Source organism: Penicillium hordei (assembly GCF_028827395.1).
Source record: "Penicillium hordei strain IBT 12815 chromosome Unknown utg000003l_segment0_segment0, whole genome shotgun sequence".
NCBI lineage: Eukaryota > Fungi > Ascomycota > Eurotiomycetes > Eurotiales > Aspergillaceae > Penicillium > Penicillium hordei.
The window spans coordinates 5,048,618-5,063,021 of NW_026623144.1; the positions used below are offsets into that span (position 1 = coordinate 5,048,618).

Below are 14,404 nucleotides of genomic sequence, written 5' to 3' on the forward strand. Positions count from 1 at the left end.
GGCGCATATATGGTGGAGAAACCAGTGGGACTGAGGCTGAGGTACAACCTAACAGACCTAGGAGACCTGAGATGACGAGGGCTTCTTTGAAACTGAGAGGGTAAACACAGACTGCATAGGGGAAGTTACGGTGTCTCAGCCTAAGCTTCCTAACCTGGGACGCCTATGATATAGTAGGAAGTATTTTGTTTCCTCCCTTTTTCCATTGGAAGCAATTCGACTGACTTTTTTACTGGGAAATAAGAAAAGATTAAGACAAGTAATAGCCTCTTTCAAATGTATCAAATAGAAATCTAACCCTATAGCTCATATGCAGTAATGTACTCTGCAAAGGTCAGTATAAAGGTGATGACTAAGATACCCTTCGTCTAGTGCACTGCAGGGATGTCCGGGGAATCAAAACAAAGCTTAGTAATGCGGTCTCCTATTTACAAATTCAAACTTATCTCTTATTTTTTACACGTTTAAATAAAGTGTTCTAGATCTTCATTAACTTATAGAACATCGAGTTGGAATAAGTATCCCAATATCCCAACCTTGGAAGGTCCTATCCACGGAGTGGGGCATCGGACCGTCCCGCCAAGGCAAATATACCTACATCGGGAGCTTTCAAGATACAGTTCACTCCTTGAAACCATATTTGTTCAGATCTGTTCTTCTAAACGACACTTGAACGAAGCCCACCTGTCCCTATGATTGGATTACGGCTGACAAGTCGCGTGACAACGCGCACATTCATTTCGCTGCGCACGAAACCTCTCCACCTCCCTCCTACAGATCCTACCTTTGCTATACCCTCCCACGCGGTCGTCGATGAAGAAAGATGTCCGAACTACGCCCCCGAAGACTATTACACAGCAAGACCTGGCGAGACACTTGGCAACAACTACCAGTTGCTAGCGAAGATCGGCTGGGGAACGAGTTCGACCGTATGGCTAGCGCGAGATATCAGAAGGCATGTTTTGTTTCCGCGCCAATTGTATCCGAGGCTAATTGGGGCTGTTGAATTACCAGATACCGATGGCAGTTTGAGAAAACAGTTGCTTTGAAGATTTTGAATAGTTGTTGTGCTCAATCTGCGAGTAATCTTCTTGATACCGAGCAAACGGTTGCCCAAAAGAATCCTTCACATCAGGGTTATGGGGTTACACGCCACTGTCTGGAAAGCTTTGAGTTCAAAAGCTCGGATAAGACACACTTTTGTCTTGTGTATGAGGCAATGCGGGAGCCATTGTCAGAGTTTCAGAAACGTTTCGAGAACCGAAGAATGCCTCTTCCAGTCGCGAAGGCGTGCATTCACTTGCTTCTTCTCGGGTTGCAGTATTTACATGCTGAGTGTAGACTCATTCATACTGGCAAGTGATTTTCGTTGAATCCCAGTAACTTTCTGAACAAAGCATTCACTAATCAGGGAAGATACTCTAGACCTGAAGCTCGCAAATATCCTGATGACCTTCGAGAATGAGAAAGCTATTCCTAGGTTCATTCAAGAACAAGTTCTCAAATACCCCATGCACTACAAGTATAATCCAGTAACCAACCACACCACCTACCAAACTTACAACAGTTTCGGGCCAATGGATGTCGAGGATGTCGGAAATGTCCTCCCCAAAATAATCGATTTCGGCTCGGCGTGGCAGTTCGTTGTCGACCCAGACACGAAGTCACAAAAGGAACCAGTTATTACGTATCCTATACAACCGAACTACTACCGCGCACCGGAAGTTGTTCTTGGATATGGTTGGGATTTTAGCGCAGATATATGGAACTTTGGTGTCCTTGTAAGAAGCTTGAACATCGATGTGCCTATCCATGCTGTCAAGACTAATCCATTTCTTTCAAAGGTTTGGAACATCATCGAAGGCACAGAGCTGTTCACTCAGGTGGAAGATGCTAACGGTAGATATGACCCCAAATCACATCTGGCGGAAATGATTGCTCTGCTTGGTCCACCACCTAAGGAGGTAATTGAGCGAGCAGACTACATGTCCCAGGTAGAATATGCTTCGACAATTACTATTGAGGTCGGAAAGCCGTGCAAGAATGCCCGGGAGGTCTTTGGTGGACCCTACTTCGATGAAGAAGGCGAGTCTCTTATTCTAAATTCCGGCATTTGTGTGATTTTGGCTGATTGTTGGTGGCAGGGAAATTCCTTCACCAGGAACTAATACCAAATCGGAAACTAGAGGATACTATCCCATCTATTGATGACTCCGAAAGGGAGCTTTTCTTGTCATTTGCTAGGGATATGCTCACGTGGATTCCATCAGAGAGGAAAAATGCTCGTGAGCTGACGGAGCATCCGTTCCTCAATTTCGGCGGACATGTTTCTAAAGATGTCTTGGAAGGGCACTCGTAGGATATGAGGTGTTAGGTCCACCTACCCTATGCTCTTTCCAATTTGTCTAACGGCGAGAAGAAAGCTCTCCACTATGTATCAAATCTCCACTATGTACGGATTTAGTAAAAGAAGGTTGTTCATGCACATAGTCTTGGAAATTAAAATAGAGATTGAAAATATAGTACATGCTTCGCTGGTAAATATAGACTATCTATGAATGAAATAGGTCAAATGACGGGTTAGTTACATATATATAGCAACGATCTTGGGGAATGGCCCCTAGAGGAAATCCCAATCTCTGTCCTGGGATGAAATGGTGGTATGAGAACACCTAGGAGCAGGTTTGCTCCTCTAGCCTTCCATGATGGGTGCCCGAGCCGATTCATGGGGCATTATATTGGGCGAGACGGGTCACTCTAAGTATCATGTCTGAGACACTGAGATAAGAAATGCCTTCTTTCTCAGTACATTTTTCAAGTGATTGCATGTTCACAGCCCAAGCAGGATTCCTTATTATTTAGGAATCAGAGAGTCGAGGTTGAAGGGATCACGGCACATATTCATAGCGCCGCCAATTATCTTTAACCCACCACTTCGCCACGTGAGACGCGTCTTTGATCCACTGAACAGCATCTTCTCCGTACTTAGGCGAGACCATCTTCATCAGATTCGAAAGATCGAAATCCTGTAGTGCTTGCAGTTCATGGGGGTCGGTCTCTACATTCGAGAACCGCCATTCGAGGTCAGGAATGACGGGGATGATGAGACGATAAGGCTTTGCAGCGGATCGCAGGGCAAGCCATGTTCCTCCGGTGTTCATGACTGAGAACTGCCAGTCTTGCTTTCCATCTTTTTCTGCGAATGTGGGTCGGATCATTGATTGACCTTCGTACATGGGGAGAAGATCTTGGATAGCGGATTTTGCTTGTTTGTTGAGAGATCCAGATTCCGATAGAATGTCGAGAATTGTGGGGAGGATTTGAATCGAAGCAACGCGAGAGTTGATCTCGATAGCTGGTAGCTTGGGGTGGGCAAAGACTAGAGGGACATGGAAACTGGCGGTATGGGGGTTGAGGTATGGAGTCACACCGCTGTTCTCAGGGAGTGAAACGCCACTGTCACGGTTAGGTTTAATTTTAGACAATGAATATTGGGATCTGGCACTTACTGATCTCCCACCATCACGACCAGGGTCTCGTCGGCAACACCCGTTTCCTCTAGGATGTTCAACAACTCGGCGAGCCATTTGTCTGCAACACCAAGCGTATTGAGGTAGTGATTTACCTTATTGTTCTTTCCCACCCAGCCGTGGCTAATCATTTCCTCGTACTTCTGACCTTTTGGGTTATCCCAAGGTTGATGCGTAATACCAGTCAAGTGTGAGATGAACAGTCGCTCCTTCTGTTTCTCTGCTGATTGGATTGCATTGCGAAAGTAATCCGAAAGCTCTGTTTCGAGGTATCCCCAGAAATTGAACTTCTCTGGTTGACTGCCACCCTTCTTCGCACGATCCTCGGTAATGTTGATGTCTGTTACTTTGTGTTTAAAGCCCAACACGGGTGTGAGAAGGTCTTGGTTGTCGTAGTCATCAGTGATGGCCTGCATCCATGTGGATCGCCATGGCCAAGAGGTAAAGTCCTCCGTCTTGGTCTGGTTGGCCTGAGAGTTGAGTGCTTCCAGGATATGCGGCATGCACGGTTGGTAAACGTGGTGCAGGTATTCGCGATTAAAGTCCACGACCAAGGGAGAGATACCACAGATAGTGGCCAGGGTACTCTTCAGGGTAAAGGTACCGCCCGTATAAGCATTGGTAGCATGGAATCCTCCATATGGATTAGGTACATTATTGTTTCCATTGAACCCAGAGGAAGTAGCTGTAAGTCTCTCTGCGGTGGGTGTTAGATTGGCCAGTCTTTCTTCAACATCAGTGGGGAGGTGGCCATCTTTAAATGTTTCGCGAATCATGTCCCCGAAATAGGATTCCTTGCGAAGTGGAAAGACATCTGCACGAGTGCTTTCTAGCTTGAGAAGTAACACGTGCTTGATCTTGACACTGCCGCTCTGAAGCGACTCGCGTAGAGATTCGAGAACTTCATTTTCAAGGTTGGAGATATGGAGAGGATCACGTGCTGGATTATAATGCACGCGCGCAGTGTGATTGGCATTTTCATACCAGTCACTGAACCCGGCCAGTTTATCGTGTGGCAGCCAGTCAAATGTGGGTGGTGCTGCTAGGGCAGTGTGATTGCCCAACCAACTGTAATCACCTGTCAATTCAAGTAGATCAAACGATGATGGGGCGCCAGACTGATCTTTGTCAAACGGTGTGACAATGACAGTCTCAGATAGAAAGTTATAGGCAGAATTTGATGGACGAATGCAACGCAAAAGAACCACAAAGCCAGTGAATGTGAAAACGAAGACTCGCAGCCAAAGAGAATGCCGAACTTCCTTCGTTACATTTTCTTGAGTTGTTTTTATTCCCTGCAAGCCCGAGCCCAACTCAACATCACTTCGGTCCTCCTCCCAGTCCTCAGGCGCGAGTCGCTCGTATCTTTTCAAGACCGAAGTTCGTTTCCTGCGACAAACGGCTGGCAGAACACCCCTAAAGATTGACACAATGCCCTCGGTCCAATTGTATAGATGTGGTGTGGAAATCCAGGATGCAGCGACAAAGGCGATCTCGACGATGATTAAACCCGTTAAGCCGGTGAGCATCGTCTTGACGGCGGCTCTGTCGCCGTGGAAGTTGTGCGCTTGTTTCCAGTGGATTTCGGCTCCGGTTGCGACGTAGAAAGAGATATTGGCGGCTGACAGACCAGACATTGCCAAACTATGTGAGAAATTCACTTTAGCGACGGTCTCACTCAATTCCATGCTAGGAACTCATACCTAGTTGGAATGACCAGCAAGGTCGCTATGACACGTGCCCAACGGTGCTGGTAGTCAGCACACAGGCTGTGGGTTAAGAATATACAAACTACATCTTGTAAAAAGAATGTGGGGGCCCAGATGATCAATTGTCCGAGGGGTAATGAGTTCAGATGCGAGTATATGTGAAGGATTTTGGCGCAGATGACGGCGATGAACAACAGAGAGAACCAATACTGGCGCGAGGCTGGCCAGCAATGATCGAACCAAAACGTCGGGGAGAAAGTTTTGCGTAGTAGATTGCGTGAGCCATCTCGGCCTATAAAGCCAAAACCCATGTTTCTTAGTTTGTGCCGATCTCAGGCATGACAGGGTGAAGGAAAGATTAAGATGGTCTGAAAATAAGGAAGGGTAAGGAATGGCTAGTAAATAAGAAGAAGACGACGAAGGAGAAAGGAAGAAACAGAGAAGAAACAGAGAAGAAACAGAGAAGAAACAGAGAAGAGCCCGAAGTAAATCGAAAGGCAAGGAGAAATATTAAAAAAAGTACAGCTTACACTCCAAAAATCCAGAAATAAGAAGCGACTGGACAGATCTGAAAGACCGATTATTACCGGTTATTTATTTTTAAGTTCTTCAGGGTCCACAGGTTTCACCCTGAGATTTAGGAGTTTACCCTTTTTGGGGTTCATTGTCCCTGCTTAAGGAGGTCCACGGGTATTCGTAAAACTGGGGCCAATCGCATCTCATCTGGCGAAGCTTAAATGGTCCATATGAAATCCATATGAATTAGGCAACATTCAAAACATAAATGGTAGCACATATGTACCTTCGTCTTCTCGCTTTCTCAAGAGTATGACTAGTATGGGATTGGCCCTCGCCTCGTATAGCCCTACTAATATCGGTTTAAATGATGCGATATCAGCTCGCTTACGGCCTCTATATAGGAGGCTGAGCGCCAGCCAAAATAGTGGGGCTTAGATTTGGAGGCATTGTCAGGGCTATACATGACTCTGTTGGTTTTGGTATGGGAAAGACACTACATACGTAGCATAGGTAACATATGTTATCCGCATAGTATACACTGAAGACTGATATAAGTCAACGGGTATGGATGCCAACCTACGAACGTCATACGTTAGTGCCGGAACCCGCGGCTTCCGTGCCGCTCCGTAGTATGTAAAACCCCTGTATTGTGAAAATTGTGAATATCTCAAGTCCCTACATATATGTATCAGAGTGTAGTCTCCTTTGAATTATTGGAATCTTGTGTTGAAGATCCTTCTAGTACTTATAATAAACATTCCCTGAGAATGCCAAGCAAACTAGGACTATTAAGGGTTGCCAAGTGTTATCGCGTGGAATACAGAGTAGACTTTGCATGGATGTCTATGGTCTAACCGGCCGCTATAAATTTTTTTTTTTTTCTTCAAAGAATACGGTCCCTCTGTCCGCCACCTATATGGAACAGATCACCCAAATAGAACTTTTTTTTTTCTTAATCCTACATTTTCGCTTACAATCCCTAAAACCAATAAAGATATAAAGATAGATAGAGATGGCTTTAGCTAGCAATAGAATCTCTCTTTAAGCAATCTAAGCCTAATATTAGGAAGACTACGCGAAAATTCGCGGTTCCGTCGGGCCACCTTCGTCAGCGCTAACAAGGTAGAAAATCGCTCTTTTAATAATAACCTAATAGCCGGAAGCTTAGCCCGAAGGCTTTATATAAATATATTAATTACTTTAATACGGTTAGAGTAAAAAAAAAAACCGCTGTTAAATTGCTAATGTAATTCTTCAAGAAGATTATACCTAGACCTAGGCTTCGACAAACTCGGCAATTCTTTAGTTCGGCACTGAAGCACTAAATAGAGTTCTGGTGTGGTGCTGCGACCTTACCTATCTTGGTTAGGGAGTTACCTAAATAGGAAGGTGATAGCCACTTAACGCTAAGGTAGCACCAAAATTAGCGCCTTCGCAGTACCAACATCACCATTTTGTCACGGCCTAAGGTTAATGATAGTTATGGTGTCAGCCTTAGTTTCGGCGATAGCGAAGGTTTTGATCTTTTCTTTAGATTTTAATGGAACGATTCCGGGTTTATAACTGATAGAAATCTAGTATACGAATAATATATAGTATGGATAACCGATATTAAGAACCCTAACTAAAATGACAAAAACACGCAATGTCAATAATCTATATAAACATCGATGTCTAACTATATTTTCTTCGGATCCATTATGACCAGGAGGATGATGGCAAAATGAACGAATGGATCTATGAAACCGATCTGTTCGAGGACAGCTCCTGGTGAGCATGTCTCAACGATCAAGATTTCTTCAATTTCGGCTCAAATTGGCAGCGGGTATACGAAATCATGTCCGAGGTAGCTAGTTTCATTGATCGTACTCAAATATTTGCTCCTTCAAGAGAACTAAACTGTTTTTGAGCATCGTTGGAAAAGGGTCCACGTACAAAGAAAGAAAATGGCGCTGATGAGTGTATAATGAAGCGGATTAAGATACCTAAGGAGCCAGAGAAACGTCTACATGATATCAACATAGCGACATATATTGTCATTGCTGATTAAGAGGCTTTTCAGTCTGGGCTGTTACGTCTACTCTGTTTGGATGATCGACCAAACATTATTCGGGGTTGGGGTCTATGGGCGTAGCCGCTTGCGCTGACGACCTCCAACATTATTCATTACAGTCCAGTCCTCAGGTGAATGACATCCATGAGCACGTATATTGGGCAACTAGTCCAGAAAAGTTATCTATAGATGCCTTGCCAAATTTCACCGATTTGCATATTCGAATCAAGTTGTACGAAAAAAATTGCTAACCTGTCTTTTCGGGACGTTGCTATATTCATGGATCGAAAGGCCAATCTAATAGGATTGGGAGCAGTCGTTTGCGGACGCCATAACTGTGGTTTCGTCCAATCTCACTCGTCGGTTACGGCCTATCCTCCGACAGGGCAATCCGTCCATTGTTTCAAGCGCGTCGGACAGTATTTTCCGTTGGAAAAGAGGTATCATCCCTATTGTTGAGCGAAAGGGTATTTCGTCTATCAATGATCGCAAGGGTACGTATGGGTATGGTTGCAAGAATTCTAAATTCGTAAGTCCGGTGCGTTCCCTGTACCGTTCTCTTCGTCCGATACCTGTTTCTCTCTCAGACATCTTCTGCTGCTTTACTTGGGTCTGGGGCCTGTTAAATGCGCAATTCGATTATTTGAAAAATATCACGTATGGTTAAACATAATCAGCACCCTTGGTTTCTTACCAGCGCGAAATAAATCGCGGTAATTGAGGAGCTGGGGCATCCAGGCACGTTTCCAGACTTCCTGGCTTGTTTACAGTTTGCCTAATTTGCAATAACGAATCTCCTAACTCGTCATATTTACAGAACAACTCCTGTAGTATTCGTTCAACACAGTATGTGAAATATTTAACTAGCATTCCAAGCTAATTATAGACTAGCGGACGGCTGTGGCGCTGATAAAGAACGGGAAAGTGTATATATATCTTGCAGAAGCTGAACTTGTCAGTTGCTGTACCGAATGTCTCGAATGCACGAACGTAGAGTACTGTACCTGCTCAGGAGCCACTACGAGTCCTGGAACAGTCCAGTTGTGGATGAGGCCCGCGATTGCAAATGCCCATTTAATGAGAGTCAGATCGAGGCGGAATCATATTTCAAGTAATAATCAGAGAACAAATAATTACGTGCTGAATACGGAGCATAGCGACGATATTCATACACGAATGACGTAGTATTATAAGTCAACCGATTGTTTGAGCCTAAAGGACTCCAGACCAGTCTTCCTCCTTGATATACTCCTCGATAGTATAGACTGGGACAGGCACGCCAAGCTATATTGAATGTAAGAAAAGGTTCACCATATAGTTGTAAGGAAAAACTTACATCTTTGGGGTAGACAACGCTTGGATCACGACCATCATAGCCGAAGTCTCCGATGTAACCGAACATATCGGCCAGTTCCTCGCCTACGCCACCAGGGATCGCATTTTCAAGGATAGTGCGATCCAGACGTTGGAAGCGACATGTCACGCCATGAGTCTTACCCCACAAGGCAGCGAACTCATTCCAGCTCAACATGCTAGCATAGCCAAGGAGGTTTTTGCCCGGCTCAACCTGCAATAGAGCGTTGACGAAGTTGCCTCGAGTGATATCAGCTAGTTGAACATAAAAAATGCATATAGAGGGACTGACCAGTGTCGTGGCGCGCCTCGACCATAGGAACCGGGGCATCGCCATCTGCAGGAATGCTCAGCACGAAGGTACCGTCGGATTGCTACATGATGTCAGCTTTTGCACCCATTTAGGCAGAGGGTACTGCGTTAGCAAAAATCTCTAGAGATTCAGACTCACCTTGACTGGCCCTCCCATTGGGGTTTTGAAGTTAGTCATATAGAGCGCCAGTTGCAGGAATGATGTTTTCTTTGCTAGCGCCGGATAGGAGGCCTTCAAGTAATCGACGGCTTCCCACTTCCCGTCGAAGTGAAGATTGTGGGTATACTGTCCCTTGCTCCATTTCTTCGTGGATGAGAGTGTCGAGAGCACGAACCGATCCAAGGTGTCCACGGTTGCATTTGCGGCGTCTACAATATTGCGACCCTGCTGCACCTCAACCTCGTAAGCGGCCACGTTCCCTGGGCAGCCTTTAGCCTGAGCGCTCTCCTGCACTTTGGGATCGGCTAGAATGCCCCAGAAATCAGTAACGCCAAAGATGACTGTTGATCCTGCAAAGGCCGTTTTCAGGGAGGCGACATCATTCAAGTCGGCTGTAACGAGTTCGACACCTTTGTCTCCCCAAGCTCGGCTTGCGGGCTTGTTTGGGTCGCGCGTAATGCCACGGACATGCCAGTCTGCCTTGCCAACAAATAATTCGGCAACGGAGGCACCCTTGTGTCTTGTTAGCAAACAAATATGCTTCTAAGGCCTGAGACCTTAGAGCAAGGTCAGGTTTACCTGGTTTCCCGTAACTCCCACGATAGTAATAATCTTCTTAGCCATGTTGATAGCACGTTGAATGGTCTGCTGTGTCAAATTTAGACAGTTATAGTATGATGACTGACTTAGATCTGTCTGAATCTAGGGAGGGAACAAGACATTAAATAGTCATCACCCTCCCAAGGTTACATAGGCGGATTGGTCAGCCTCTCTAAAGTACATCAGCCTGATCATAAGCCTGATCATACTAAGTATGGGAGAATACAAAACGGAATAAAAGTGTATCCGTAACCGGCAAGTTGAGTAATCGTCTATTCTTTAGTAAGTCTCAGAGTGGGTCTAATGGAGATCATTCAAGCAATCAAAGCGCATTCTCCGAACCTGCCGCCACTACTTTTTTTTGAAGTGTATTGTACGTATATACCAAATATGACATCAGAAACTATACTATGCGTAATACTGCCGAGGGCAATCACTATCTGATGTGCAAACCTTATCAGCGGGTTTGGAGAGGGTCCGATCACCGAGAGTAATAGCCTCTGCACCCTAGGTATCTTCTCGAGGTCCACCAGGTCACGTAGGCATCTCCAGTACATAGTAAAAACTTGGATTATAAATCACTCTCGCACTAGACTATTATGGAAGTGAGAGCGCGCAAACGAAATGTAGTCACACCCATTCATGTTTTCTACTTACGAAGCAACAAGCCACGACTTTCCATGACTAGCTAGTATTTCGCATTTGGGGCAACAAATGCGTAGACCCGATAACTCCGAATGCACTTATTTATGCTACTCCCAAACTCTCATTGTCGGAGGCTTAGGTGGTCCGGACTATAATGTATAAAAGGAAGACAGATAGGTCGCAGGTGAACGTAGAACCGTACATTTCACGATATCTTGGATTTATTTTCATCAATCTAAAAGCATATCAAAGCAACATGTCGAATGCCAGCAAGCTCATCTTGATTACTGGTGGAACTGGTTTCATCGGAAACCACACAGTTTCTCAGTTCCTCTCGAAAGGGTATCGAGTTCGAGCGACAGCACGAAACCAGGATGCCTGTAACAGTCTCCTCTCTGTCCATTCGGGACACCGGGATTTGCTGGAAACGCAGGTCGTCGCTGATATCACAAGACCCGGGGCCTTTGATACGGCGGTCAAAGATGTTGATGGAATTGTGCATATGGCTTCTCCATTTACGGACAAGATCACCGACAACGAAAGGGATTTGATCCTACCAGCCATCAATGGTACAAAAGAGATCTTGCAAAGCACAGTTTCCTTTGCCCCGAAGGTGAAGCGAGTTGTTTTGACTTCTTCGTTTGCCGCAATTGCCGACTTTTCGAAGGGTCTACGACCAGGACACGTGTATGAGGAATCGCAGTGGAGCCCTCTGACCTACCAGGCGACGAAGGATGACAAGATAGGTCTTGCCTATGCGTAAGTCGAATTTTCTGTGTTCAAAATTACAGGCCATCTGCTTATAAATTTAACAGAGGGAGCAAAAAGCTCGCGGAAGAAGCAGCCTGGCAGTTCGTAGAAACCTCGCCCGGTGTGAATTTCTCTCTCGCAACCGTTAATCCGACCATGGTATACGGCCCAGCATTCCCTGGATCAACAAGTATCAAGAACCTGGGCCAATCTATGTCAGATATATATGCCCTAATGGATGCATCTCTGACTGAGGTTCCACCAACCTTGTTGCCTTCCTTTGTGGATGTTAGGGATGTTGCAAGAGCCCACCTTTTGGCATTCGAGACAGACCAGCCACAGAGATTCCTTCTTTCTGCAGGCGACTTCGATAAGCAGAATGTCTGTGATCTGCTCCGAGATCAGATTCCCGAACTAAAGAGCCGGGTGCCTGTCGGAAACCCAGGGAAGCCAAGCGTTGGTGAGCACTACGAGATCGACTGCTCCCGGGTTAGGAGCGTCCTTGGCATCGAGTTCCAGTCCTTTAATGAGACACTCTTGGATATGGTTCGCGCTTTTATGGAGATGGAGAATGCCGAAAAAGAGTCCTCTCTTTAAACAAGGTTGTCTAGACTCTAGAAGGGCAGCAGAAGGTGTTGTTTGTGGTTATTTAGCTCTATTACTATCAAAGTCTCCTTTACCTTAAATTAGATATTTAGCTTTTACTTTTAATGGATACTTCTCTTTTACCTACTACCTCGTTTGGGTGCTTATAATTCTGCACGTTTGACTCTTTAGAAGGATGGATTTGTAGGTCCTGGCAACCTTTGTTACCTCTCTTTATAATCTTTCAAATACATGGTTTAAAGTCAAGAGAATGTGTATCACTATACCGTTAGAAATCCCTAAAGAAATCTTCAAAGATATATACTGTCTATAAGGCATGGAAATAGCCAGGATGAAGCCTGTATTCTTCCGTTGGGGTAAGAGTATTTCACATTTTCTCTGTTCTACCCATCAAATACAAAATGTGACTCTAAGCCGGGCTTGAAAGATATCATAGGGTATACAGGGAACAAAAGACATGCTAACCAAGTATTGATTTATCTAGTGGTGAAGCTAGGCAAGACAGAAACTTGAATTCTGGAGCAAGAATATAGACTAACGTGAGTCCATCTACACTGGATCCCTAATTGAAATTTCCAAACTCAAATAGGTCCCTTTGAGAGGGAAGATACCCACTGGTTGACCGTCATAAGCTGGTCTGTGATCAGGGGCCAAACCAGATTGACTGCTGCCTTTTCCAACTCAATCGACATTGCCGCAGTTGCATCGGTACTGATTCAAAAGTTAGCTGTCTCGTCACAAGACCTTCAGCCTTTAACATCGGAAGTAGGTTGAAACTCACATTAAAGTAACATGGAAGCCACTATTCAAACAGAAGGTATTCTTAGTAAATTATCCAATCAAAAGGTCAGGTAGATGAAGAATACTCACATTTCACGAGCAGCACGCGCAGTAGACTCCACACATGTGTTGGTGGTTAAGCCTGCCAAAACAATATGGGTGATGTCATTCTGTCGGAGTTGATACTCCAGGTCGGTGTTTGCAAAGGAACTGGCGTTATATGCATTAGTATCATCCTATATACAAAAGAAAGACTCGAATAGGATTAGCCTTCCAATGCTCACCTGCTGTTCCAGTGTCGAGAGACAACTACATCGCCATTGCTAGGCTGAGGTTCCAGTTCTTTCAGGATCTGGGCACCAAACTCTTCGGAGAAGAGCGCATTCTGTTTGATTTGAATCTGCGACTCATTCATATGGTTCCAGCCTGAGTAAGTTCCATCCTTCGTGATTTGGTGAAGACCATAGAAGATAGGAATGCTGGCATCTCTTGCGCCGGCAACCAGCTCCTTGATATGTTCGAGAGAGTTGGACGACTCCAAGCTAGCCTTGATGAGAGGATACAACTTTCCATCGGGGTGGAGGAAGTCATTGAGGGGATCAATGAGAACGACAGCAGTACGAGGGCTCATGATTGCAAATGATTAAGGAATAGGTATGTTTGGTGCAAAGCAAGTTAAACCGCTGTACCTGGTCTGCACTCTTATATCCTATCCCTCCATGGTTGATTTATAAGAGTATCGGTGTTCGGTATTTTTTATCATCGAGAGTCAACGGAATCGATTATTCAACCAAAAGGAAGACTCCCCAAATTAGGTATGAGTTGTATAGAGGAAAGGGAAGTATCAAGATCTTTGGGCGCTGTGACTTCCATTTTGGGACTAGTGTGGCGAACTGGCGGTATTCTTGGGGAATTCTCGGGTAGTCGTGGACAACCCAGCTCACAATCATTCTACGTGGTGTATTGCTTCTTAAAATTTACTCCGAATACATATTTGGCAGTCACTGAGCGCCCAGTTGAAAAGAAATTACCCATATTGGAGATTCTCAGGTGGTCTGCTAGCCGCCAGGTTACGCCATGCCGCTTTACCCAGGAGCTTCTCAACGATGCGATGAATGCCGCCGACGCCGCAAGAAGGTATGGATATTGTTCCGTTCCTAGAGTGATACGCTTAGACTCTGTATTAATGCTGAAAACAATAAAGTGTGATCTTAACAAACCTGAATGTCTTCGGTGCTGCAAAACCGGTATCAAATGTAGCGGCCCGAAAGATTCACGGACGTTCATTAATCGGAACGCTGCAAATCTGACCAAACAGACTGATAGAAAGGCGCTAGTCTGCGCATTACAAAATAGAAGAAAGTCGAAGTCAATCGCCGCCGACTTT

General features: G+C 45.1%; 5 protein-coding genes across 5 annotated transcripts; 2 read left to right on the forward strand and 3 right to left on the reverse strand.

Annotated features, from left to right (window-relative positions):
* Positions 1–692: 692 nt before the first annotated feature.
* Positions 693–2,359, forward strand: N7537_007117 (putative serine/threonine-protein kinase; the record flags this gene model as incomplete). The annotated part of the gene is made up of 5 exons (XM_056898174.1): positions 693–979; positions 1,015–1,359; positions 1,412–1,781; positions 1,845–2,054; positions 2,162–2,359. The coding sequence occupies 5 exons, from the start codon at positions 693–695 to the stop codon at positions 2,357–2,359; spliced, it is 1,410 nt and encodes a 469-aa protein (XP_056753959.1).
* Positions 2,360–2,888: 529 nt separating this feature from the next.
* Positions 2,889–5,550, reverse strand: N7537_007118 (uncharacterized protein; the record flags this gene model as incomplete). The annotated part of the gene is made up of 3 exons (XM_056898175.1): positions 2,889–3,456; positions 3,510–5,174; positions 5,234–5,550. 3 exons carry the CDS (start codon positions 5,548–5,550, stop codon positions 2,889–2,891), a joined length of 2,550 nt encoding a protein of 849 aa, XP_056753960.1.
* Positions 5,551–9,023: 3,473 nt separating this feature from the next.
* Positions 9,024–10,260, reverse strand: N7537_007119 (NmrA/HSCARG family protein; the record flags this gene model as incomplete). The annotated part of the gene is made up of 5 exons (XM_056898176.1): positions 9,024–9,095; positions 9,148–9,404; positions 9,457–9,538; positions 9,616–10,149; positions 10,216–10,260. The coding sequence occupies 5 exons, from the start codon at positions 10,258–10,260 to the stop codon at positions 9,024–9,026; spliced, it is 990 nt and encodes a 329-aa protein (XP_056753961.1).
* An 877-nt stretch (positions 10,261–11,137) lies between these two features.
* Positions 11,138–12,228, forward strand: N7537_007120 (SDR family oxidoreductase; the record flags this gene model as incomplete). The annotated part of the gene is made up of 2 exons (XM_056898177.1): positions 11,138–11,640; positions 11,697–12,228. The coding sequence occupies 2 exons, from the start codon at positions 11,138–11,140 to the stop codon at positions 12,226–12,228; spliced, it is 1,035 nt and encodes a 344-aa protein (XP_056753962.1).
* A 590-nt stretch (positions 12,229–12,818) lies between these two features.
* N7537_007121 (cysteine hydrolase family protein) lies at positions 12,819–13,648 on the reverse strand (the record flags this gene model as incomplete). Its single annotated transcript, XM_056898178.1, has 4 exons — positions 12,819–12,948; positions 13,019–13,039; positions 13,108–13,227; positions 13,302–13,648. The coding sequence occupies 4 exons, from the start codon at positions 13,646–13,648 to the stop codon at positions 12,819–12,821; spliced, it is 618 nt and encodes a 205-aa protein (XP_056753963.1).
* Positions 13,649–14,404: the final 756 nt, after the last annotated feature.